The sequence below is a fragment of the Pimephales promelas genome, chromosome 17, assembly GCF_988280905.1.
Source record: "Pimephales promelas chromosome 17, fPimPro1.hap1.1, whole genome shotgun sequence".
Lineage (NCBI taxonomy): Eukaryota > Metazoa > Chordata > Actinopteri > Cypriniformes > Leuciscidae > Pimephales > Pimephales promelas.
This window is the reverse complement of record NC_142785.1, coordinates 20,371,751-20,397,838: the sequence shown is the minus strand read 5'-3', so window position 1 is coordinate 20,397,838 and position 26,088 is coordinate 20,371,751. Positions and strand designations below refer to the sequence as shown.

The 26,088-nt window shown below is 36.9% G+C and overlaps 2 protein-coding genes across 17 annotated transcripts in view; both read right to left on the bottom strand.

The window, feature by feature from the left end:
* The window catches only part of psme4b (proteasome activator subunit 4b), a 32,571-nt gene extending 24,804 nt beyond the window's left edge, over positions 1-7,767 (bottom strand). The window contains exons 1-5 of one of the 4 annotated variants that reach the window (XM_089122107.1): positions 7,288-7,767; positions 5,272-5,412; positions 2,945-3,061; positions 2,233-2,286; positions 1,742-1,798 (exon numbers count right to left, since the gene is read on the bottom strand). In XM_089122107.1, the coding sequence (XP_088978233.1) occupies positions 1,742-1,798; positions 2,233-2,286; positions 2,945-3,061; positions 5,272-5,412; positions 7,288-7,484 (566 nt within the window). In that variant the 5' untranslated portion in view covers positions 7,485-7,767. The remainder of the gene's footprint in view (positions 1-1,741; positions 1,799-2,232; positions 2,287-2,944; positions 3,062-5,271; positions 5,413-7,287) is intronic. The other 3 variants (XM_039661326.2, XM_089122108.1, XM_039661327.2) reach the window with 3 other exon arrangements.
* Positions 7,768-10,352: 2,585 nt separating this feature from the next.
* The window catches only part of svila (supervillin a), a 50,895-nt gene continuing 35,159 nt past the window's right edge, over positions 10,353-26,088 (bottom strand). For 10 of the 13 annotated variants that reach the window (XM_089122104.1, XM_039661446.2, XM_089122101.1 and 7 more), the window contains 19 exons: positions 25,782-25,954; positions 25,323-25,478; positions 22,104-22,240; positions 21,064-21,211; positions 20,763-20,908; positions 20,302-20,477; positions 19,803-19,950; positions 19,489-19,682; positions 19,325-19,407; positions 18,609-18,757; positions 17,414-17,519; positions 16,870-17,077; positions 16,655-16,788; positions 14,315-14,470; positions 13,935-14,078; positions 13,638-13,759; positions 12,734-12,889; positions 12,333-12,353; positions 10,353-11,169 (listed from right to left, as the gene is read on the bottom strand). In XM_089122104.1, the coding sequence (XP_088978230.1) occupies positions 11,083-11,169; positions 12,333-12,353; positions 12,734-12,889; positions 13,638-13,759; positions 13,935-14,078; positions 14,315-14,470; positions 16,655-16,788; positions 16,870-17,077; positions 17,414-17,519; positions 18,609-18,757; positions 19,325-19,407; positions 19,489-19,682; positions 19,803-19,950; positions 20,302-20,477; positions 20,763-20,908; positions 21,064-21,211; positions 22,104-22,240; positions 25,323-25,478; positions 25,782-25,954 (2,644 nt within the window). In that variant the 3' untranslated portion in view covers positions 10,353-11,082. The remainder of the gene's footprint in view (positions 11,170-12,332; positions 12,354-12,733; positions 12,890-13,637; positions 13,760-13,934; positions 14,079-14,314; positions 14,471-16,654; positions 16,789-16,869; positions 17,078-17,413; positions 17,520-18,608; positions 18,758-19,324; positions 19,408-19,488; positions 19,683-19,802; positions 19,951-20,301; positions 20,478-20,762; positions 20,909-21,063; positions 21,212-22,103; positions 22,241-25,322; positions 25,479-25,781; positions 25,955-26,088) is intronic. The other 3 variants (XM_089122106.1, XM_089122102.1, XM_089122105.1) reach the window with 1 other exon arrangement.

The following is a 26,088-nucleotide window of genomic DNA, read 5'->3' as shown; positions in this document are numbered from 1 at the left end:
GTGATGACTATGATAGTATTTTACCATAAAATGTTATATATTTAGCCAAATTATTTGTTCGCTATCTATCAGTAACCCTATTGAAGGGATCTGAGTTTTTGAAGGGATCTTTTTTTTTTTACTGTTTTGTATTATAAAGGTTGCATATTTAAGAAAGCTTGTAAAGTTATATTATGATTTGTTCAACCTGCATTCTGTTTCATTCTTAAGTGGTAGATCCAGCTGCTATTTTGAATACAAGAACTCATCCTATATTATGAACGCCTCCTTAAAAATTATCGGGTCTACTGGATCTTATTCAATGCTCACTTAAAAAGGATAGTTCACCCAAAAATGAAATTTAGACATCATTTCCTCACCTGCAAGTCAATCCAAACCTGTATGACTGACTTTATTCACTGGCACAAAAAGTATATTTTGAGAAATGTCTCGAAATGAATCTATTCAATGGAAATTACAACGTCGTTTTGTTCACAAAATTCTTCCAAAAATCTTTGTGTGCGTGTTTTACCACAGGAATAAAGTCATACAGATTTGCAACAACATGAGACATGAGAGTAAATATTAATGAAAGAATTTCAGTTTTGTGGACTATCCCTTTAAACAAGCGAGTCAAGCAGTGGTTCAGATAACCCACTGACTACTTCCTCTACATCCCTAGTACTAAAAATACACCCCCAGTGAAACTTAGCAGCTGTTGATCTTCCTCTCTGTGCAAGTGTAAACAAACACCTCCCACATCCAGTGCCCTATCATTTCGGACAAGATTAAAATAGAACACAATGATACCAGAACCCAAGGGGAAAATTGCCAAAAGTTGTGTGACCTTGTCCTCTAAAACAGCAAGCCAAAATGATCCGACCCACATTTACAACCTGACCTAAAAGAAACAAGACTGACACCAGACTGTGTTACATATCCCAAAAACATTGTGAGCTTCACCCAAAATGTAGTATGGCATTCTTTCTTCTTCGAAAACAGAAAAGGAGACATTAAAATGTGTTTTTTGTAGAAGTCAAAGGGCTCCAATGTTGTTTGGTTCCCAAACTTCAAAATATCTTCTTTTGTGTTTTAGGTGAACTGTCCCACTATACCATTGGTGCCAGTGATTTCTATTCATCAGTGTTGGCTCCAGAAGTATATTTTTTAAATTCATTTTTCCCATAGTGTTTTTTTAAAGTCTTACTAAGCCAACCAGCTACGAGGTGAATCACAATCACATTACAAACTTTTATTTAAAAGCAAAACATCTTTTGAAAATCTGACCAAAAAACAAAGGTATAAGACTGTGTAATAAAGGTATAATAACAGCATTAGTGAGAAGAATAAATAGAACGATGATGATAATGAAATATACAACTATTTAAACCTTAAAGTTGTTGACAATACATTAGGTTTATTGCAAAATATGGATGTTTGAGGGTACAAATATTTAGGTACTCTGATAGGCCAACTTGGCTGCATCATTTGTGGTGCAAGCAAGCTTTTTGGCATGATTTGCTCGCCACGACTGGTGGAATTTTCTGTACAGCATCATGGGTAATGAGGTTTGACCACGAATTCAGCTGTTAAACATGATCATTTAAAAAATAAAATTGAAATAATGCAAATAGATGGCTAACAAAACAACCTCGTAGCTCACAGTACGTCTGTAAGTTATTGTTAAAAAACTATTTGCCTATGGAGAAAATGAATGTGGTTTTTACTTCTGGAACACAACTGTTGCATTCTGCAGGCTTACGATGCTTTTGGGAAACACAGCCCTGAATTTTCTTTAATATAAACCCTTCGCTCCCACCTGTGAAAACAATTAAAAGATTCTTAGATTAATAGAATGAAGTCACAGCAATAAGTCTAGCCCATTCCTGGAGGGGATTTTTGTCATTGTTGTCATTGTGGAGCTATAGTTTGTCAGGAGAAATCTGTAGCCTAAATATAAAGACCTGACTGACACCTCTGAGCCACCAGGAATTGTGTTTGACAGACAAAGACGAATTATTAGAAACTTTACAGGGAGCACCATTTCCTGATCTTGATGAGTGGCGACTGAAGCATGTTATTAAGTGGATACGACTAGGCAACTAAAAGAACAAAGATTATAGAGTACAAAACCCAGGTGTAAGCTGTGGTGGGATTTGTCATTTAGATTAATTTTAGACACATGCAATTAAACATGGAGCGACTGCCCTTGGAAAAGTACAGTGCAACATGTAAAACACGGGCTGTGCTTACCGCTTCCGCACAATACTAAGCATTTTTTGTTTAGTTGAGGCTTCTGCTCGATAACTGAATGTGAGAAAAGGAAAAATGCATAAGCCAGCGCTCCACATACCAATAGCATAAATCTTACAGTTGTAATTGTTTAACAGGTACTTCTAAGAATACTGTGTTTTAAATGGATATGGTTGTGTTATGAGAGTCAGTAGTGCTCATTAAAAGACTCGAACTAAACTTTGGAAATATAAAAATAATACAACCAAATTGCTAAATCTTAGGCAGCATCAGGGTCCTCTTTTTCCTTGAACCAAACGTTGCACTGACAAGTCCCCCCCCCCCCCCATGATGTCAACTTGCTCTGTACAATGAACCATGTGTCATTTCTATGTTCACCATACAGAAAACACTTTCCATCTCTGCAAATATGATACGAAATATACTTGTATACATATTTTATGTTTCCTGCTAAATAGGTTTAAATAAGGTAGATTACTACACTTTAACTGGAAGCTGAACACAGAATCAAATTAGCTAAAATATCTAATAAATAAACTTTCAATTGTGGGTCAGGAATGTGTAAAATAGATTCCAAGTGGGCCTGATCACCAGGTACCATGCTATAAAAAGAGTATCCAGTCACGTATATAATGTTGTTCCATGGACATTAGTTCACAACAAACTAGAATCAGTGAGAGATAGAAAGATGAAAAGAGAGAGAGGGACTTACTTTGGGAACCAGTTAAGACCAAGATGCTCTGTTTTGGAGTACAGGATACTCTCATAGAGATCGTACAAAGGCCTCCAATGCAACTCCAAATCATCCCGGGACAGCAGTTCTTTCTTTCTGTACATTAGAAAAAAAAAATGATATAACTAGGGCTGTCAATTCAAAACATTAGTATAAAAAATATGCATTAACAGGGCTCTACAGGTACTTTCTTTTTCTTAAAAAAAATACAAAATTTAGGAGCACCTTCTGATCAATGACAGAAATCAACCTTTTCCATTATAAACTGATATTTTACTCCTTAAAATGACTTGCCGGGGCATTTTTTTTTCTAACCTTATTAAACATGTCATCTTTCATGTCAAATTCATACATTTATATTTATAAATTGAGTTAAAATAATAATACACAACCAGGAAGAATAAGTTACCAATCAAATGAAAACAGTATCATCAACAAAATTAATCTTTGTACTGCAGAGGTGAAGAAAGTAGAATATATTTACAGACTGCTTAATTAGGTTCAAAAGTGGCATGAATACATTTAAATGCATGATAACAATGTTAAGAGATTAATGTTTTAAATAGAAGGTTTTGAATAAAGAAATATTAAATGATTAAAATAAACAAAATGATAATTTAAAAAAAAAATGAAACTAAAATCGCCAGACCGGGGTCTTTGTGACTGAATCATTAATTCAATTGATTCATTTAAATGTCTGATTCATTCAGGAACAAAGCAAGCGACTGTGTTTATGAATGGGTCATTGAAACATTGACTTACTAAATTCGTTTGAAAACACAGATTCATTCATAAACGAAACATCTGTGTTTGCTCTGAGACATTCGCAGCGGCAAGTCATTTAATATAAACTTAATGTTTATCGAATTGTATAAAATCAATATTACATTTGCAAAAATCATCTAAAAACTGTCACTCGTCTCAGTTGATCGTTTATAGTTCCCCTATAAACAATGATGTTGTTCGCACTGCACAATGAATCTCTTATTTACATCATGCCTGTACTTTGTTATAATGAGAGGATTCTCAAGGTTGCATAACTCAGCACCGAACAAACTCCAGCGTTTTGAGCAGTGAGTGGATTTTAACTTAAACACCTCTGATTGGCTATTGTTTCTCAAGAAATCAACAGATATGTCTGTGATTGACTACATTCCTCAACGCTGCAAAAACACGTTCACTCATCACGCTTTTCAGTGTGCAAACACAAATTCACCTTTGGCTAAGCCACGCCCAAGAAAGTAGATTGACCAATCACAGCGCAGCCAAGAACGCGCTCCCACAGAGGTCGGACACTTTTTCACAGCGCTCCATTCACTTTCAACACAGGCGTCTCATATTTTTGGTCTCGGCAGGCTATTACCGTCATAGTTTTATCCAAAATATGGTTAAACGTTGAGCCTCGGGCATTTTTAACACAGATACGCGTTTCCCAGAGAGGTTGGTGTCCGTTTTTTCCCTTCCTAAAACCGAAGTAAAATCCTCAGTCAGCTAAACCCTGCAAAGATCAACAAGCACATCTTTTTTTTACTTCTAACCTTACTGTGAGTGTGAAGTTATACTAGTTAGACCATTTTATAATGTTTTAGGTTATGATTTCGGTTCTCATACCAGTTGTTGTTGATACGCTAGCACAGTGTTTCCCAACCCTGTTCCTGGCGGCACACCAACACTGCGCGTATTCTTTGTCTCCCTAATCAAACACACCTTCAACTCATCAGCTCATTAACCCATCTGATTATGAGCTGATGAGTTGAATCAGGTGTGTTTGATAAGGGTTTAGTAGGAAATGCGGTGGTTCATTTTTTGACTGTGACCGGTAACGTTATGCTTTTGCCTCTATTTTGGATGCCTCGTTGTTTCTTGCGTTTCACCTGTATGTCTTGAATATAGCCTTCGAACGTATATTGCAGCCCCTTTTGCCTACTTCTATTGGACACTTTATTTGCTGCTTTTAGTGCTTTATAAAAGTTTGATAACATTTCAGCAGGAAGAGCTGTTGCAGCATAAGGCATGCAGAGCGCAGATGAAGTAACTACAGTAACTAAGGGGGGCGGGGCTTAGCCAAAGGTGAATTGCACGGGTGCATTTGGAAAATCTGTTTGGCTAATATGCCGTTATTAGTTTCAACTGAAGGTGCACCGCCATAGAACCGGGCCTGATCAGGTGAGTCGCACTGGTGCTCCTAAATCCTTTATCACAGTTTTCAATCGCAAATACGACTGATTTGGTTGTACTGTATAGAGCCCGGATTAGTCATGGTCTGAGGCTTGCGTTCAATTATGACAATGGTCAGTTTCACATACTTCAGTAAGTTGACAAGGAGTCGTGCAAAGCTCTGCATCATGCTGATCTCCAGGTTGGGGATGGTGACCAGCTCGTACAGAAGCTTGATGAAGAGCACATGGTCCTCCTTGCTGAACTTCCTCCCGTACAGTCGAAGGTACCTATCAAGGGGAGAACATGTCATATGAGTGGAAAACAGAGAACAGGAGAGGAAAAGCATGATTCACAAAACAAAAACTTGCATATTCTCGAGTACAGTACATAGTCAGCAGAAGGCACACTATTTCTAAAACAAATAATTACATAATTTTAAGTTTTATCTTAAAACCACCACAATAAAGCAGTGATAAACAACAAAATGTGGTGTGGTGAATGCTCACTTTCATAACACATTACAGGGAACGTTCAGAAAACATTGGGGGGGAAAAGGTTTTGTTTGGGAGGGATACCGATATGGCCATCAGTTATCTGTTGGAGCAATTCTGACCTTATCACTAACCATGTAAGCTAAGCACGAAGACATGATCAGGAGAAAAACAGAGAGCGCTGTGTGTCTAAAGCTGAGTCAGGCTAGCATGACAAAAAATTATTGCAACGGGTCATCAAAATGGATTTATATTAGAGATGAGAGCCTTTGAAAAAAAAAAATCCTATTGAACTATTAAACTGTAGAGCCATGGCAAACAATATTTATGCTAGAGCAGATGTGCGTGGAGATAGATAGATGCAAGTAATGCAAGCCTCATATTCGAATTAAAAAATTCAGTAATATTGTGAAATAATTCTTTAAAATAATATTATATGGTAATAAACTTTAAAAAGCATTTTATTCCTGTGCTGGCAAAGCTGAATTTTCAGCAGCCTATGCCAGTTTTTAGTGTCACATGATGTGTTCTAATGTGTTGATTGGCCTTACTGCACATTTGGGTATATATTAAAATTAGCAATGCATAAATAAGCCTAACAGACAACATTTTCGCCTTCTGATCGCTCTGCACTCAAAAACGATCATGGGCTCATTGATGAATCACTTAGTTTGACGAATCAATAATGAGTCATCGGTCAGAATCAAACTCACTTATTCACTGAATCGGGTCGAATGACTAACTAAACTGTAGATTATATCAACTTAAACAACATGCAAATACAAAGCCCTTTAGGAAACACTTTCACGGCCTTGAATTTAATCTGATGATGAGATAAGAGGCCAAATGGATACGAAATTAGGTTTGTAAACATATTGGCCATTTAAGCAGAGATACTCTGTCGAATATGTCGCATAATACAAACTCTACAGGGGCTCTACAACAGTCAGTGTAGGAGCAAAGCCACTGTAGTAATACACTTGTGATCATACAAGTTAATCATACGAAGAGTCCCATTTAAATGTTAGGCAGCATGCACAAGAAACTCATGAAATCATTCATTATGATATCGTCAAAAAATAAACATAAAACGTAAGCATGCGATATTTTAATAGAACAATAACGTTATACCCTTTATCTGACCTTTACTCAGGGTATTTTAACCATAAAATAAAGTCCCATTTCCTTCTGTCTGTTGTTCAACAAGGTGAAAACTGACCATGAATTACTTCAATTGTTAGAAACATATTAAAATGCAGTCAGATATCTTTTTGAAGACTCCATATCCAACCACCAGTTGCAGTGATGCATGTGGCAACTGCTTATCCAGCACTAATGTTAGCCTCCGTTAGCTAATTAGCTTAGAAATGAGCTTACAATAGTTCCACGTTTCCCGACTTTTTACCGACTAAAGATACTCTGACAAACCAGACCAAACGAAATCTTACACTCAATATTATGAAGGTCAATGTGGAGTGCTAGCAGATGGATATGTGATGTTTACGTATATGCAGACAGCTGAGTGACTCAGGTAACGTTAGCGCTTAGCCTTTAGCTCGCATGCTAACGGCTACAAGCTACCTGAGTCACTCAGCTGTTCCTGCTGTTTATTAACAAACCAGGTTCAATTGTCACATCGAAACATTGTTTTTGAGTCTTGAATATACTCACGTGGATAGTTTCCGGGTCCAAAATAAAACTCCTGGCCATAACTCACGGAACTGGACAGCCCGACCCAAGTTCCCTTTAATCTGGGCCAAAATATCATTGGATTCGCGGTCTAGTTTATCTGCGTACGGGAGAAGTTTGTTGTAGACGATCTCTTTTTGAGGGACAAAACCTAATATCTCGGCCTGCTCCTTTTTCATATTACGATTCCCAAAATAAATATCCTCTTCTGACGTGTCCGGCTTATTTCCTTCCCCTCTTGACAGAAGTTCCCTTGACAAATCTTTGTTTTATTCACAAAATCCTCTACTTTCGCATAAGTGCCGTTATTGTGGAGCGGGATTCAGATCAAAACTTGTTACTTCGACAGATCTGTCTTTCTGACCTCTTATGTTAAACACATTAGCTTCAGTCACCTACATAGAGAAGTCTCCTCTCACTCTCTTGACACATATTACGAGTCACACGGACAGACACACACTCACATAAACACACGCTCAACCTCACACACATAACACACCAGCGGGTGCAACAATGAGCCATGAGCCGCGCGCCCCCTAATGGTGTTCAGCGGCACATTCAGCAGTCACAACACCGACCGTGAAAGTGTTCAAAACCGTGGATAGTTCACCCAAAAATTGTGTCTAGTTGTTCCAAACATGTAATAGTTTCTTTTTCCTATTAAACACAAAGACGATATTTTAAAGAATGTTGTTAATCAAACAGTTGACGGTAGCCACTGACTCCAAGAAAGACTAGAAGTCGATATACCGCCGACTGTCTTACAAACATTATTTAAATTGTCGTCTTTTTTTGTGTTCACCAGACAAATACAAATTCATACCGTTTTGGAACAACAGCCTGAAGGTAAATGACAACATTTTCATTTGGGGGTAAAAGTTGCGATTAGTGATTATTTATTTTAAATTTAGAATTTAGTAGGCCTAAATATTTTTGTCTCTTCCCTCAGCTATTGATACATATATATATATATATATATATATATATACATAATTGTAATTTTTTAATTATTAATGTTTTTTATATAAAAATATCTATAGCTATATTTTAAGAAAAATATATAGCTATATTTTTATTTTTATATATATTTTCATATTTTAAGAAGGGTTATAGTATACTATTTTGAGTCTCGATCTCAGAACTTCTTTTTGAGCATTTTTTACATTACCTTCTAGTGTATAGTATGAAAAATAATTAGAGTTTTAGAGAGCGTCACACTTGGGGGGGAAAAAAACTCTTTTCTTGTTCTGTTGACATAGGCTAATTTTACCAAAGAAATGCTATGAACATATGACACAAGCTTTGTTTGTGTACTGGTCCCTTCACTTTGTTTAAACGGTTTATCCAAGGCAGTGATATTAACGAGATAACTTAAATCCGCTTTGGTTATTTCCTTGTGCACTGACCCAGTGCGCTACTCACTTGACCTAGTGTCATGGCAGACGAATGTTCTGTGCATTCACCCTTCAGCAGCTCTTTCTTAATTTGATCAAGCTTTTAAATGAGCACTCAGTTGTAGAGATGTGTGCATTTCTGTATCTCAGTGGGTCTTCAGTTTAATTCAATTTGTTTCATTTTGTTTTCAGCTCTAAAATCTCTCCATCGAGATTACATATCTGGAGATATGCTCATTTTTCATTGACTTGAGGTATAATGGATACTCTATGGAATATCTATGGAAACTCAGTTTCTCATAGATGTTTAATCTCGGTGGAGACCTCAAGTCAATGAAAAATGAGCATATACATGGCAGAGAAAATAAATAGAAGTCACATTTCCCACAGCTCCTTTGCACAACAGATTCCTCAAGGTAATTTATTTATTTGTACTACATCTTTCTCAACCAATAGGAGAATTCCTTACAGAAATTCCAGCTAATCAGTTGCAATGACCTTTTAGCATTCAGCCAATCAGATCCTTTGCCCGGAGGGTTATTTCATTCAGGCAAATCAGATTTGCATGGCCTGATCTGGGTATTGTTAATGAGATTCTGGATTAAAAGCCCCACTTGCAAGTCTCTAAAATATGGTGCTGTGTCAGATGTAATAGAGAATACAGCACCTGAAATGACCAGCAATTGAATGCATATCAAATAACAGAATCACATTCTCCAGGTCCTTTATAACGTGCAAGCATGTATGATCATGGTATGAGCAAAAGTGTTGATACAACACGGCTATGGCTGTGTGCTTAAATCCAAATTGTTTTAGTAGATGTGTCCTCAATCAGACAGACAGGAAGCAACTTGGCCATACAACATGTTTAGCCCTGACTTTGATTGGATCATGTGACTTTTAAATCCCACTTGACCCAACAAATTCAAAGCCTTCACTCCCGGTGTCCCAATTGTGCTCTTGTGGACTTATATGGAAGAGCTCATTAGTTTTTTTGAAACTACTTTCAATTTGTGCCACTCATTATTTGTATTCCTAATATAAAAACAGTGATCGAAAGAATGAAGCTTGACCAGATTTAGCTGTTGAGATTTTGGTGAAATTAAAATGACTATTTATTTATTCTAGAACAAGTGGAAATGTATTTTTGTTCATGTGAACCAAGGTTTTAAACAGAAATATGTCAATAATGAAGAATTTAAAAAGAATGCAAAAGTCTACTACTATTACTAGAAATGCACACTCACTTGTGGAGCAACAGTGCCCTCTGCTGGTGTTTCTATACGAATATCTGAAGGTTTTTTTTCCTCTCTCATTGAGTAGAAAAAAAAAAGTTTAATTAAATAATTTAAACAAACAGGTCTTCTTCTCTAGGGATTTTAATTATTTCCAAACTATGTTTGTAGCACATATTGCCTGTGGAAAAATGCCTAAGTGCTTAAAGTGACATGGACTTTTGCATTCCAATGATAAACTTTGCATTTGCTTGCAACACTGAGAACCTTTTTCGAGTGAACGTAAAGTATTGAAATATAATTGTTCTTTCCATTATGTCAATTTAGGGGACCCGTAGAAAACAAACTAGTGTCGCTATTCATTTTTTTTTTTAATGAAAAGTGATTTAAAATAGCAGATTAAGCAAGAGACGAAGCATTTATCTATATAATACAGTGTTTATTTGTACCAATATTTATTTATATCACAAATATATTTTTAAAATGCAGACTAGCATCTGTCTTTATATAAACTGTACATGAAGGCAAGGCACTATACAACGCAGAATAGAACGACATTTTCTCTTATTCCACGATTTCATTCAATCCTGTTTGAAGAGACACACACTGTATAGATTTACAAATAATCTCCCATGTACACACACATAGGGTTCTCAAGTTCAAGCATCTGTCTGGAAGGTTAAACACATCTTGAGGTCATTTATGAGAGCAGATATGAACGTACTTGCATAAAGTGCTCTTTTGAGCTTTCTTACATTCAGATAATAATTAAAAGGCTTTTTTGAATTTATTGGGGGTTTATGTTAAGCTGAGGGCTGCCTTGTGCATGTTGGACGGTGAATGACCATGTGGACAGAACAATGCAGAAAAATAAAAACGGGAGGAAAACAAGCTGGAAGCACTTAAAAGAAAAAGAAAAATCACAAATAAAAACAAAAAATGGAGAAAATGGGTAAGAGATGTGCTACAAGAGGCTGGTAAACCCTTGCCAATCTCAGTCTTTTCATCTTCCTTCAGCTCCATTTCACTTCCCTGTGTGGTTTGACACAGGAAGATATTCACTTGCGCTTGTCCCGTCTTGATCAAAAGGAATGAGAATGTCTTCACTTGCAGATTCAATCAGCAGTTCCAGTGCAGTCAGATTTCCTCTAAAACAGTCCTTTGGCTTTCTTCACATTCACTTGCTTCCATCCTGGCAGTGCCTCATATTCACTTCTTGTCATCTCCAATGCTTTCTGTAGAAAACATAAACGCATATATACATTTAGGGATAAGGATTTAATAAAAAACATGCAGATGACATACAAGTGTTAAATCACACTCAGGACACTGAAATGCTGAAAAATGGAAAATCACACACACACACAAACACGACAGCTGTAGGATATTGGTTACTGCCATTCACTAATCCAAAAATGGAAACATCCATTAGAGTACAAACTATTTAAAGTAGGAATGCACAATTTATTAACACCACATTTGCAATTAGCTGATATTAAAATAAGGTATCAGTCAATGTTGGATATTTAATTGTGCATACTCATTTCAAGGAATCTCACATTTTTATACAATATATTATAATGTTGTGATACCCACATTCACATGCCGGATTTAAAATATTTTATTTATTTAATTTAGACAAAACATAAAAAATAATTACTGGCATATATAATTTTTTTAATCAGTGAATGTGAAAATAACATATACAGTCTTTTTGAAAGAAGTCCGTTATGCTCCCCATATATGTGTGCATTTATGTGTGTATATATGTATATATATATATATATATATATATATATATATGTATTTATTTAAATTTTATATAGTTAATAGTATATTTTAATAAAATATAATTTATTCCTGTGATGGAAATCTGCATTTTCACCATCATTACTCGAGTCCTCAGTCACATGATTCAGGAATTATTCTAATATGATGATTTGCTGCTCAAGAAACATTTATCACATTTAAAAACAGTTGTGCAACTGAATAGTTTTGTGGAAACAGGGAAAAATCTTTTCAAAATTGTTTGATAAATTGAAAATAAAAAAAATATTTGAAATAGAAATATTTTGTAACATTATAAACGTATTACTGACTGTCATTTTAATAAATTTAATGCATTCTTTCTGAATAAAAAATATTCATTTATTTAAAAAAAAAAACAACCCCACTTGAACCATAGTGTGCAAATTATTAGAAATTATTTACCAGTTACACTATAAATCTTAATTAAAGTGAGACCTATCAGTGTGTGAACTATTAGTGGTGAACAGTGACCAACACACCTAGATAAGGATGTGATAAACAAGCACAAGGTGATGCAGTTCACACAGTGAGGATGTGGCATTAGTGGGAAAAAATAAAACAAATTTGTGTTCCTCAAAACAAAACTCACCTTCCCAGAAGCCCCTACACCCTGCCGTGTGAAGGGAAAAATTAACCTCAGTCAGATGCAAGACTACACCAGCATAGAAGGGAAAAGCAGAAAGATGCAGGGAGAGACAGATTAAGAGAGGCAGCTTAAAGACGACAGAGGGAGCAGAACGAGAAATATGAAATCGATGAAGGGAAAAAATGGAAAAATAAAACTAGATAGAACTGAAAAGACAGAACATACGAGCAAACACAGGGAGACAGATTTTACAGAACAGATCCAGTTCAGTAATATCAGTGTCCAATTCTTTAATGCGCCCAGAACGATAAAATTTGTCTTATTAACTTAATAACAAATGAACCTCAAACACTACCATAAAAATCAACCAAGTGAAACCTCAGTGTTAATGGGATTTTTCTCACCTCAAAGTCCTCATCTGATAGGTAGATCTCAAGACGTAGAGGGTCAACGCCTTCTGGTAGGGGACGGGCTTGTATATCTGCCAATGGGTAAATGGTCTTGCAGAGTCTAGTCAAGACGTCTTCAACGAGAATGATTTGATTACATACTTCAGCCTCCTATAAATCACAGAACACAACAAAAATGATGTTTATTGATGTTCCCCATGACACCAGAAGCTAAAGTATCTTAAAAGGTTCTGTCATCATTTACTCACCCTCATGTCATTCTAAATCCATAAAACTTTAGTTCATCTTCAGGAAACAAATTAAGATATTTGTAATGAAATTTACCTCCATTAACTGTCAATGCAACTACCAATTTACCACTTCAAAAAGTTTATAGAGAGATTGTACAAGTAATCCATATGAATTGAGCGGTTTAGTCTGAAGTAAAATTTTCTGAAGAGACATGATCGCTTTTAATGATTAACAGATTTAATTTAGGCCTTTATCAACTCACACATCAGATACGGTAAATGGAAGCGCAAACATTTTTTCTTGATGTGTGTGTGAGCCAATGAGGTTTATTCTTGTGTAACGCAGCACGTGTAAGCTTCCGCAAGAACCAATGAGGTTTGTTCTCACGTGTCAAGCAGGTTCAGTTGAGCTTTCTTTCGTCTATGTCTATGTTCGCTGATCAATGTTAACATGTGAATAAAAGCCTAAATTAAAGAAGAAAAGTTCAATGGGTTTGTAAAGACATGAGGGTGGGTAAATGACAGAATTTTGACAGAATTATGACCGTGGTACTCACCTGTAGGTGAGTACAACTAAGTGTAATAAAGCGCTTGCAGATATTGTGTTCATTGAACCAATATTATTATAAAGAAAATAGAAAAGAAAAAAAATTAATTTAATCTCTCACCTTCTCTGTGATCTCAGCAATGTCCTCTCTGTGTTCCCAGCTGGGAAACATGTTAGTGAAGGTAAGGGGCTCAAGCCCTGCGTGGATGAGGTATGCTTTTGGAGTTTTTCTCTCATTTTTTTCTAAAAATACAAAAGTAAAACCAATCTTGTTATTGCAACAGGAAACTAGAGAGTTTAAAAACACGATGTAACAGACAATGTCACCAGAGAGGTTCATTTGAGAACGATATTACACAATATCACTCTTGTTTCTTTCCTAAAAAGATCATTAAAGACAAGCAGGCATTTTAGCCACCTTTGCTATATTGGAGTACAGTTTCCATGGCACACTTCCTGTCGGAGTCCCATCGTATACGAGCTGAGCCGATGCTCTCACTGTCCTGAGGCCACCAGCCCTGCCACAGGTAAACTTCATGGTGATTATCCACCAAAAACAGGGCTAAAAGACAATCAAACAGAAGAAGCAACATCATGATACTGCCACAACCATACCTCATGATTTTTCAATGAGTGTGAAGAATCAAATTTCCTTAATAAATTATGCATGTAACGAGTGTACGAAAGCCTATTTAAAATGCAACTGACACCCATCCAGAATAGCGAACAGTTAACAAGCAAGTTACACACCAAACAGAACTATTAACAGTGTTTAGTGAACATGAATGGGTCAAAAACCTGGCTGAGTAGCTGTATACAAATCCTCTTGAAGGAAAGGCATCGAGTTGACCAAATTTGGTTCTCTGGATGGATATACAAATTCCACTGCCACAAACTCTCCTGAAGCACTGCTTAACTGGAACAGCCGAGGAGTGAAGTTGAACTTTCCTGGATCTGAAAAACAATATAATACACATAAATCCAGGTTATCTGCAGTTTTTAAATCAAATTTAAGACCTTTAAAGTTATTTTTTAAGACCTGCATAAATAAAATATTGTATGTCAATGCAAACACACCCTAACACTCAAAATAAATCATATACATCAGATTCTTTAACTTATAGGCACACATTAAATGGCGAAACATGGTAAATACAAATACTTAAACAAATACTGTTTAAAATACTCTAAGATTATTTTAAGATATTGGATTTAGCTGACATGATAATGTGTTTGAAGACATTTGTTGTACCATTTAAAGGTCCCGTTCTTCGCGATTCCATTTTTCAAACATTAGTTAGTGTGTAATGTTGCTGTTAGAGCATAAATAATACCTGTAAAATTATAAAGCACAAAGTTCAATGCCTAGTGAGATATTTTATTTAACAGAAGCCCCCTTTCAAAGCCTACAGCGAATGTCCGGTGTGGACTGCATCCCTTTTTTAATGACGTAATTGGAACAGTTTTTTGACTAATCTCCACCCACAGGAATATCTATAAAACATATATTACTAATCAAAATTCGTTCACACGTGTAACTGAAGAAGGAATAAACAATGGACTTATTTTAAAAATTCAACACCACCATCGTTAATTCGACAGACGGGAAAAAAACATATACCACAAGCTTTTATAAAAGTTTGTAGCATTTTAATAATAATAAAAAAAAAAAACTTTAATTTCCTCATAATATACAGTACACTGCAAATCACCTAATTTCTCAGAGTTTGAAAACTGTTCGTTTTAAAGGGTAACTAATCCCCTGGTCAGAGCCTGACTCCACCCACTGGCAATATTTGAAAAATGCTGAAAAAGTGGGCAGACCCCAGCGGAGATAGAGGTGACGAAATAGATTCTAAAGCACGCTATCCTGATCTTTTTTAATACTCGCAATTCCAACTCCTGACTCCCTACAGTGGTTTTGACGAAACAGGCTGGTTTTTATACTGCCAAGGGCGTAGCTCGCGTGGTGAGCTGAAACCTGGGTACGTCACGAAGTGCGGAACATCCAATAGGAAAATTCAAGTGCAGTAGCCACAGTTCAACCTGAAGAGGGCAGCACTAAGACGTTTTTACACCATATATTGTATAAATAAAACACATTATAAACAAATGTCAAAAAAGTTACTCGAATCAATGACTGGTATTAATAAAGATCCATTCTTACAGATCATTAACTAAAAAAAGTTGGTTTAGTGTTTAGTTACTTTTTAAGATTCAGTCTCTCTAAACCCCTCGTTTCCGAGAGCTTCATCTGCTACGATTAGTCAGATGGCCCTGTCTGTTATGATTGATCTACCACTTTCAGTCCGTCTCGGAAATGAAGCCATGAAGACCATAGGCTGGTATTGTGCGAATATGTTTCATTGGTATGTAGGTAAACAGGAAGTGAGATGGAATTGCTGGTTACTCGTTATGGCAGTTCAGAATCTATCACACAGAAGTACATGCACCCTCATTATGCGAATATAATGGGATTTCGGCAATATTGAAATTAAACTTTACCTCATGTAAATCCAATACTTCGATCAAACTAATGTGATTAAGCTCATAATAGTAAACAAACGCATTAAACTGTGGCATATGCTGATTTTAAATTGCAATAAACACCTTAATTGGCTATCTGAGAGTGGTATAACCATACTTAACCAATATTAAGAATTAAAATTGCACGTAAACTGGATTGAAGAGTACTGCTTTTAAATATATTAGTGTGATTAAAACCCTACTCTGATTTGTAGAAATAAACGCATTATTGGTGCACATGTAAAACTAGTCAATAACTTTATTTCCGTTGCACTGTTTACAATGCAATCACCTTAGGAGACTGACACAAAAGAGAAGAAATGACTAAATAAAGTCGTTATTTTTCTTTGTTTTTGAGCACAAAAAGTATTCTCGTTGCTTCATAACATCAAGGTTGAACCACTGTAGTCACATGTCTTTACAACCTTTCTGGGCATTGAAAGTTGCAATGACGTTGCAGTTTATGCCTGGTTCAGAAACCTCTCGGATTTCATCAAAAATACCTTCATTTGTGTTCCGAAGATGAATGAACGTCTTATGGGTTTGGAACGTCATGGGGGTGAGACATTTATTCCAGAAATGTAATTTGGGTGAACTATCCCTTTAACTCACCCTGCAGCATGCAGTCATACGCCTTTCGATCTCTCCTTCCCAAGGCCTCCCAAAAGCCTTGTGGTTCAGCTCCCTCATCACACTCCTGGATGGACACTTTACTGCTGCTGTGAAGCCCCGCCTCCAGAGGACATCTGAAAACCAGAACGTCTATGTTAGGGGTCAGCCACATTTGATATCAAGTGCCATTGGTTTGTTAGTATGACTTGACTCACTGCTCTTTTATTTTGTTTGCAGCGGCACAGGCCACATCACGTGTGTGCATCTGTGCCTTGCAGCCGTGCCACAGGTACATGCTGGCTTTAGGGATGTTCAGGAGGATCAAAGAGGTGCGAGAACGTAGGCTGCTACAGTGGCACACCACCTCCAGCAGATGGCTCTCTATGGGTTTCTCTCCTCTCACACAGTATAAGCGCCAGTCATCTGCACATGAAGAAAATTGGGTCAATCCATACAAGTGGTCCTCACTGCAGAGCCAAATGGGTGGAGCTTGAACTAGTCCAGGGATCTAAGTGGTGGGGCTAAACTTAAATAGGGATAAGATTATGGTTAGGTTGGACATTCTAGCTCCACCGATTAGGTCTAGAGAAGGGAAGCTGGATGCCATACAAGCTAGAACCGCCACTGCTCCACCCACTGGCTGGTTAGGTAGCAGTCTATCAGTCCATATGTTCAAAATATGACTATGTATTTGTATGTTGATTTAACTTAACGGGTAATGGAAAAATATGTAAACTAAAAATGTGGCAAAGAGATTACTCTGTGTATTTTCTTCCTCCTCTTCTCTCTTTCCAGCATGAACAATCATTCCTCCATTGAAGCACTGCAGGAAACAAGGAGGCTCCTTTCCCTGCTGTACCTGGACCTGCAAAACACACACACTTCATGTTAACAGACCATTTATTGTTTTTATGCTAATATTTTAGATTTTTACATTACAGCTGAACTTATAAAAAGGACACAACCATTCAAAACGTTTAAGGTCATTAAGATGTTTTTTTTTGTTTTTTTTTTAGGGTTGGTATAATGCCCTTTTCATAAGATGCAAAATAAGTCTCTCATGTCTTCAAAGTGTGTATGCAAAGTTTTAGCAAAAATTTTATATAGCATATTAAAATTGTCACTTTTTGAGGGTGAGAAATTTTTTTTTAATGCTTTTTACCTCACACAACACATGCACTGAAAATTTCTAAAACTTTTAGTTTTTTATATTCAAACTTGAGTCAGACAATAATGGTGGGGTTTATTTTAATTTGCATTTGCGATATCACTAACCCTGTATGAATGTTGTGTAGTCCCTACCAGCCGTTTGTTGTAGTCCTTAAAAAGCAATTTCTTTAAAAGAAAATATCTCCCTTTGCTTTGAACTTTGAGCGTTGTAATTTCACAGATGTTTTTGCTCAAACACCAACATTAGACACTAAATAAAGTTAGAAAAGTAAAATCATAATCAACCACCACGAGGGACGCAGTCTAATGCCTTCTCCAAATCCACAAAGCACATGTGGATTGGTTGGGCAAACTCCAGCCCCCTGTAGAGGGTATAGAGCTGGTCCAGTGTTCCACGGCCTGGACGAAAACTGCACTGTTCCTCCTGAATCCGAGGTTCCACTATCGGCCGTATTCTCTTCTCCAGTACCCTGGCATATGCTTTCCCAGGGAGGCTGAGAAGTGTGATCCCCTGTAGTTGGAATACACCCTCATACACCCCCGGTTCCTTGCTGTTTATATCTATTTTTAATAAATGCTATTCTTTTGAGCTTTCAATTCAAAGAGAAAAAAAAAGTATCCCAGTGTCCACAACAATATTAAGCAGCACAACTGTTTTCAACACTGATAATAATAAGAAATGTTTCTTGAGCATAATACCTTTAAATGGTTGTGCATGAAATGCATAACATCCTATATTTTTTTAAAATAAAATCTTAAGTATTAAATAATCCATAGCAAGTACCTGAGCACCTCTCTCCTCATCTAGCTCTACAGTCATCAGTGCTGAGGTTCCCTTTTCATTCACCGTGGAGTTACGACCCTGCCAGAAGAAATAACAACATTTCTCCTTCCCTGGACCGATGATCCGTTCTGAATGCAGCCTCTTGCCAACTGCACAAAAAAAAAAAAAAAAAAAAAAGCAGAGAGTTAGGCAAACTAACAGCCCAGCAACATGATCAGACACACTGTACTTATGGTTTTACAGAGTGATCATGTGAGAGTAGCTGGTTTATGGCTGTTTATAGATAATTGTATGGTGGGGAGACTGTGGAATCAGACCTTGGAAAAGCAGCTTATTTTATAATGAGCATAAAATATTAAAATGGTGGAAATAAAGTGTCCAGGGATTTGAAGTGACAGACAGTCCTCTCTCCTGTGCACCAGTGTTATTTTTATTATTATTTATAAACTACTAGTATTTATTAACATTACTAATCAATGTTTATTTGTACATTTCACTCTAATAGCTTGAGTCATTTTTATTAGCTTTTTATAATTCTCAATTTCATTTATTTTTATTTCAGGTTTAGCGATTTAAGTAATTTCATTTAGTTGCCAAAGCAAGTTTCTAATTTCTAAGTTTTTAAAAAAAATCTAAAATCTGTCTGCTTGAAAATAATTTTCAATAGTTTTAGTTAAAAACAACACTGCTACGCACACATTCAACATACAACTCACCTGCTGTGCTGATCATGTACTTCCATTTGACCACATACGTGTCCCCTTCATGGAACTGGCCAATGCTCAGTTTAGGTAATCGACTAAAACAAGCAAGAGAGAGAATGTTTGTACATAAAACTCCATTAATTTAATAGTTTTACCATTTAAATAATTCATCCTACCTGTAGTCAAACTCTAGAATGTGCCAGACATCAACAGACAATGTGCTGATCTCAAAATTACGCCGCTCATCACCTTCCACCAGTCCATAACCTCGTCCCACATCGACTCCATCCAGAACGGTCTTGACTGGCGTCCATACCATTGACAACATCAGTGACGCATCATAGGGCCGACATTCCCCGCTCCGAAGCTCCTAAAAAAATGAATCAACCAATTGCATTTCAAGATTAACTATATTTTAAAATATAATCAGGAGTATCTAATGTCTTAATTCTTGCTTTTCAGAAAATAGCTTAATCTGTGAAAAATGTACCTTGTTTTCAACTAAAGCTGAGTCACCATTCTTCTTAGAGGATTTCTTGGTGTCACTCCAGTCCAAAAACTTCTCTTTAAAAAGAGTAGTCTCATTGTGCTGAGTTAACCTGCCAAACAAAGCCCAGTCTGGTCGTCCCTGGCCTTTCCTATTAATAACAGGTTCAGCAAAGACAATAATTGTTTTAATTTTATATGGATTTCATACAAAGCAAGGATAAAACTTTATGAGAACAGAACAAACCCATGAGACATGAACACAGCACTCATTTATTTTAGGAGTGAGGCATCAGGCCTGCTGGTACCTCAAGTCTGTTTATACGAACACTGAGATACTAAGCTTTTGTTTTGACAGGTGTAGTAAGTTAAGCAACAATATATTTCTGACCTGAGAGGCCTCTCTGAACGAGCTTTTAAAGGTCACAAGTGCCAAAACTTGATCTATGATAGAACAATACACATCAGCAGAGCCTCAGCACATACTCAGCTCTGATTTGTACCTGGGTATAAGTTTGTTGCAATCTCCAGGGTCCAGGGGATTAATATCACAGTTGGTGTAGTCAAAGGTGCCATTCCACAAGTGCTTTGCCAGCTGAAAAGCCACTTTTCTCTGTGCCAGCGTCACCTCCTTACCATGCCATACATAGACCTCACTACCAAAATCCAACACCAGCACCTAGATGTCAAACAAGAATAAAAAGTTGGTTTACAATTGAATAAGCCATTCTATTACTTTAGTTTGAATTATATACAATAGCATACAGCAGAGATGATATGCAATTTTCAGATATTGGCCCAAGTAGGCTGATATTTATTTATTTATTTTTTTAAATCATACCAAAAATTACATTCTAAAGCAAGTTCTCTATCTTTCCCTTCTTTAATCATGCAAAATTGTAAACCGTATTTTGATTAAAGTGTAAATAAGATTAAATTAGTCAACAATCATGTTGTCAAGTACTTCTTTAGAGTTAAGCATGGTGCAGCGAGGAACTCGACCCCAGAAGTCATCTTCAGGAATAAGTTTATCCTCCATGAGCCTATAGATACAGTTGGTTTCTATGATGGCAGTCTCATAGAACTCATCTTCTTCTGGAGTGCCAGCGGCTGTAGGGTACAGAGGACCACATTAAGAAGGACTGCAATAAGTAAAGGTCATTAAAATGCAGCATTCCTTAGTATTATGCTTGTGTAAACAAATAAAATTGTTCATTCAAATGCTGCTGAATTGACATCAGATGAGGAACTACATAATATCTCACCTTGATAACTGGCTTGGCCGCCGAGAATTTTCCAAAACTCTTTGGCAGCCGGAGTGTGAGTGTTGGCACCTTCCTCGATGGTCTGCACATATGAGGCTCTGCATCCCAGGTCATGCTTGGTCTGAATGAACGTGGACAACTCTGCAGCCTGCACGATTGAAGATACAAGCACATTTCATTTTCATTTGCACCACTAATGTAATGTAATGTAATTAATTGTAATGTATAATATAATTCACACTGATCACAAAAATCCTCATATTTGCATTAAATTCATCCATTAAAAAAATCTATATACGTTTAAGACAATGGGCATTATTTAGTAAGGTAAGATGTAGGTCAAAGAGGTCAATGACCTGCACTCTGGATTGAACAAAGAAAGTTGTGTGTGTGTGAGAGAGACACGGGAGCTTTTACAATTCACCTCCTGCTTCCTTTACAAAAATATAACATTTCCTTTGTGGTTAATTCTGTTTACTTCCTGCACGTGGGGGACTCCTCCGATATATGAATAGTACTGAACACGCCAAGGCAGAGTACAGGATATGACATGTTTAACTGTAACAAAATCCAATTGAGAACCAGAAAACACAATTTTGATATAGGGGACTAATATTGACATCTAGTACTAACCACCAGTGTTACTTTAGTATTATTTATATACTATTATGTTAATAATTAATAGTTTGAATTAATTGTTTTTATTTTCCATTTTAATTTTGGTTTAGATTTGATTATTTTATTTAGCTTTAATTTATTTTTATTTCAGTTTTAGTGATTTTAGAACTTCAATTAATTTTATTTCAGTTAGTTGTTTAGGCAACATTTTTTTTTTTACTTTCATATAATATTTATATTTTATTTAAAGAATTTCAATTAATATGAAACACCTTTCAATAATTAATGAATAGTTATTTAATAATTAGTTTTAATTAATCATTTGGTTTAGTTAACAAAAGCAACACTGCTATCAGCTAGAGATTAAGCAATGTTAAAGTGATAGTGTGATGTGCGTTTGTTGGTGCATGCATGACACTCACTTTGGCCTTCTCAATAACATTTGCAAATTCTCCAATCCAGATGAAGCAATGATGAGGTGTAATCAAGAGGAAGCAGTCACCACTGTTCAAGGAGGAAGCTCTGGGCTCAACCAGTCTGGTCTGAACATGCCGACGACCTAATTAAAATGCACAGAGAAATCGGGACAATAACAAAGTGAGTCACATGCTAAATCCCCTGACGTCAGGAGCAAAAACACAAAGTGATTAGTTTTGATTGTACAGCATTCTCAGTTAAATTTCGAACTCTAATTTCTAACTTTGTTAGTTAGAACTTTGTTAGTATGATATAAAACACAAGATGAAAAATTGTAAATGTTATAAAATGTGATCTGAAAACAGATAAAATCAGAACGTCCTGGTAACAGTTGGACAATGCTGCTGTTCTTGGACTGCTCACAAGCTGCTCTCTCCATTAAGTCTATCTGGTTTGTTTCTCTCTGTTTTGATTAAGGGAAGTGTAGAATGTTGTTTTTGGGAACATGCAGGTGGGGTTAGCTTGAGAGGGATGCCTTATGAGGAATTGGTATCCACAGCCTTTCTGCGTCCTACAACAACAGGCCCCACAGCAGCATCTTATGCAACATGAGGACAGAAGTTCTCCCATTTACTTTTAAGTAAACAACACTATTCATGGCTGTCTCCCTGCCATCTCTACAGGAACACACAGATAGAGCACACACTATGGCCACATTCACATAGCAACAGAAAATGGTTGTCAGTTCAGTGTCTGCATTTGGACTAGAGCAGAGGTCTGTGCAGGACTGTTTTTTTCATCCCGCTAGGTACTATTTTGCACCCACCCACTCTCCTGCTTAATAATTCTTTCTCTATTCAGAATAATTATTTTCCCGACCATCCCGCTAAATTTAGATCTCGTTTCCAGAATCTCACATTTAAATTTCCCCAACTGAAAAAGAGATTGGATATAACACAAATAAAATGAAAAAACTAATTAAACACGATATCTGTCACTCAAAGTTATAAACGAAAACAATTGGCGCCATGTCGAAATAAAATTACTTTTTGAAACCATGCAAGAAAAGAATGTCATGACGAGAGCCACAGAATGCAGGAGAGCCGCGGGAACGCAGACTGGAGTGATAAAACATTTCAGTTTTATTGATGGTGCCATCTATGATATTACACACTCTTGCTATAATAAGTATGGGCTCTATGCACGGCGGTATTTCTGGTGAAGGTGTAAGGATGCTCGATAACTTCCGCCGATAATGCAACACCGAGAATTTATATTGAATTTTATACTCGATGGTTATACTAAAGAAACGTTAGTCACAAAAACAGACAAAACACACACCCCTCATTGTGTTTATGCTTCTTTTTACATAACTATATATAAAATTACATCTAAACGTATGAAAGTTGCGTTTCAAAAACGGGAGGACAGTAAATTTTGAAGACTCTGCCATAATCCCGTTTTCCTCGGTTTTCCACCGCTTTAATCTCCCCAACCGGAAACTGACGAGCATCCTTGCGTCAAATGCGGAACTTATGCGTACATATAGCCCATTATTATGGGCTTGACTCCCGTTGCACATTCATACAGGCACATTCATACATTGAGAGTCACACCTTTAAGTAAATGCAGTTGTCAATCCCAAAGAAATGACACGTAGCCAATGTGCACATAGCCAATGGATGGGTTCTAATCAAAAACCATTACTCTTCATAATCAAAAATAGTTCATAAACAAGGTCAGAATGGACGATGAATATTATTGACCTCTAATGGCTCGTTTCCACCGAGCGGTACAGTACAGTGGGAGGGGGTAAACCCTGGTTCAGCTTGCGCTTCCTTAGGCAAGCGTACCCTTTCTTGATAGATGCAATGTAGGGATGCAATCTTTTTCTTGCTTCTCAGCATGTGCCTACTTGTCACAAGATAGCTTTGTTTGAGCAAAGGCTGCAGTGAAAAACACAGCCAAAAAAAAAAAACAAGCACAAGTGACGATCCTCTGTCTACCAATCAACTATCTGCAGGGAGTCTGGCTCCATCCTTTAGGTACCGCATCAGTTCCCAACAGGGGGGTCGCGGCCCACAAGGGGGCATCAGCGAGCTCTGTGGGGGGTTGCATCATATTTTGAAAAGTGTTGAGCAATGCGCATTAAATAAAATTCCTTAACTTATTTTGTTTAAAATTTATATAATGAGCGAGTTCATGAATCTATCAATCCGTCAATCCGTGTCTTATCCTGAACCACTATGGTAATGTACATTGGGACTATTTTACACTGGTTCAGATCACTACCGTTGCGGAGTAGCCCCGTACCCGCGTGACTCGTTATAGACGTACACAGAGAGAAGTAGTTCCGGCTACAATGTTCTTCTGAAAGACGCATTATTCTGTTAATGAACACAAGATTTTTATCGCTTGCTAAAGCGCCAAAAACGTAAAGCCTCACATTGATAATGCCTCACAAATAACTTGCAAGTATTGAGGTCCCAGACAACAGTAATTTGGTAATAGCCCTTTTTTTTTTTTTTACCTACACAATAGTGTGAATATGTTTGTTATTGCATTTCAAATAGGGCCGATACAAAGCTTCTCCTAGGCTCAGCTACGTTTTTAAATTACAAAGGGCCTACTGAATCTGATGTTTTAGTTATTGTATTTTCCACCGCCAAAAGCAAACGATGACAGGTTTTAAAGATTAAATACAAACCGAAACTACAAAACAGGCCCGGCCTCTATTTGAGACCGACTTTTATTTACCCAAGCCTGCAGCCACACCAGGCGTGTAAAAGAGACCAGCGTCTATTTGGGACTCGGCTATTATTTGAAGTTTTACGGTAATATTAAACATACCACTTGTTTGAAAACAACACATTTTGTCATCCTTGCTGCAAGCTTACAAGAGCGATAATATCATTAAATGTGAAGGGGGCCCTAAAATATTATCTAAGGAAAAAGGGGGTCTCAGACAAAAAAAAAAAGGTTGGGAACCACCCAGACCAGACTACTGTGCTAGGTACACCAACAGAAGAGTTCCAAAAAGTGGTACGGTTCGGGATATTTGGTACCATTCACAATGTCTGACAATCAAAACAAAAATAATTGTGTACCGCTCATAGGAAACAAGCCATTAGTCTGCAGTGTCATCAGTAAAAAGAGTCCTCCATCCTGTCAATGAGCTCAAACATTGCAGATCACAAACCGCTGTTGTTGTCACGGTCACTCACCTTTGACCTGAATGAGCATGAGTTTTTTATATGGCATGGCACTGTTGTTGGAGCTCTGCTCAGAGGCGTTCACACTTCGCAGACTCACACTGCTGAAGTTTTCCTTACTCGCCAACCCAGCAAGAGCAACCTCAGAGAAACCGCTGTTCTTATTCACTATGAAATAAAGCACAATAACGAGAGAGAGAGAATGAGAAAGTGCAAAAGAATGAGCTATAGCATACCACAATTATTAACTACAGTATTTGAAATAGATATCTTATTATAACATTCTACAGTCAATTTTTTTAAAGCATCAATTTAATCTAATGCATCCTTGCTGAATAAAAGTAAGCGTATCATTTATTTACCACGCATGCGCACCAGTTATGTGCATGGCAATATATTAACAAAATGTGTATATAAAAAATAAATAAATAAATGTGTTCATAAACAACTCCACATCCTTCATTCACTTACTCTTTTCCTGTTTCATCCTCTTGCTCTCCAGAAGGCCGATGTTTAGCCTCTGTTCTGTGTATTCATGTCTGATGTCCTCCCGAACAGCCAGCATTTTCAGAGGGTTTCTGGATGACTGAACATTTCTGGTTGGCCGTACCGCCCGCTTGTGTTGCACCATCTCTGAGGTCAACCTTAAAAAACATGTCAAACAACGTTTCAGAGCTACAGTAGTTCCTAAATCTCACGCTTGTTTGATTTCAAGATGTAAATAGATCAATTAAATTGTCAATAAAACAAAATATGTCTGGTTAGTTATTGCAACAGA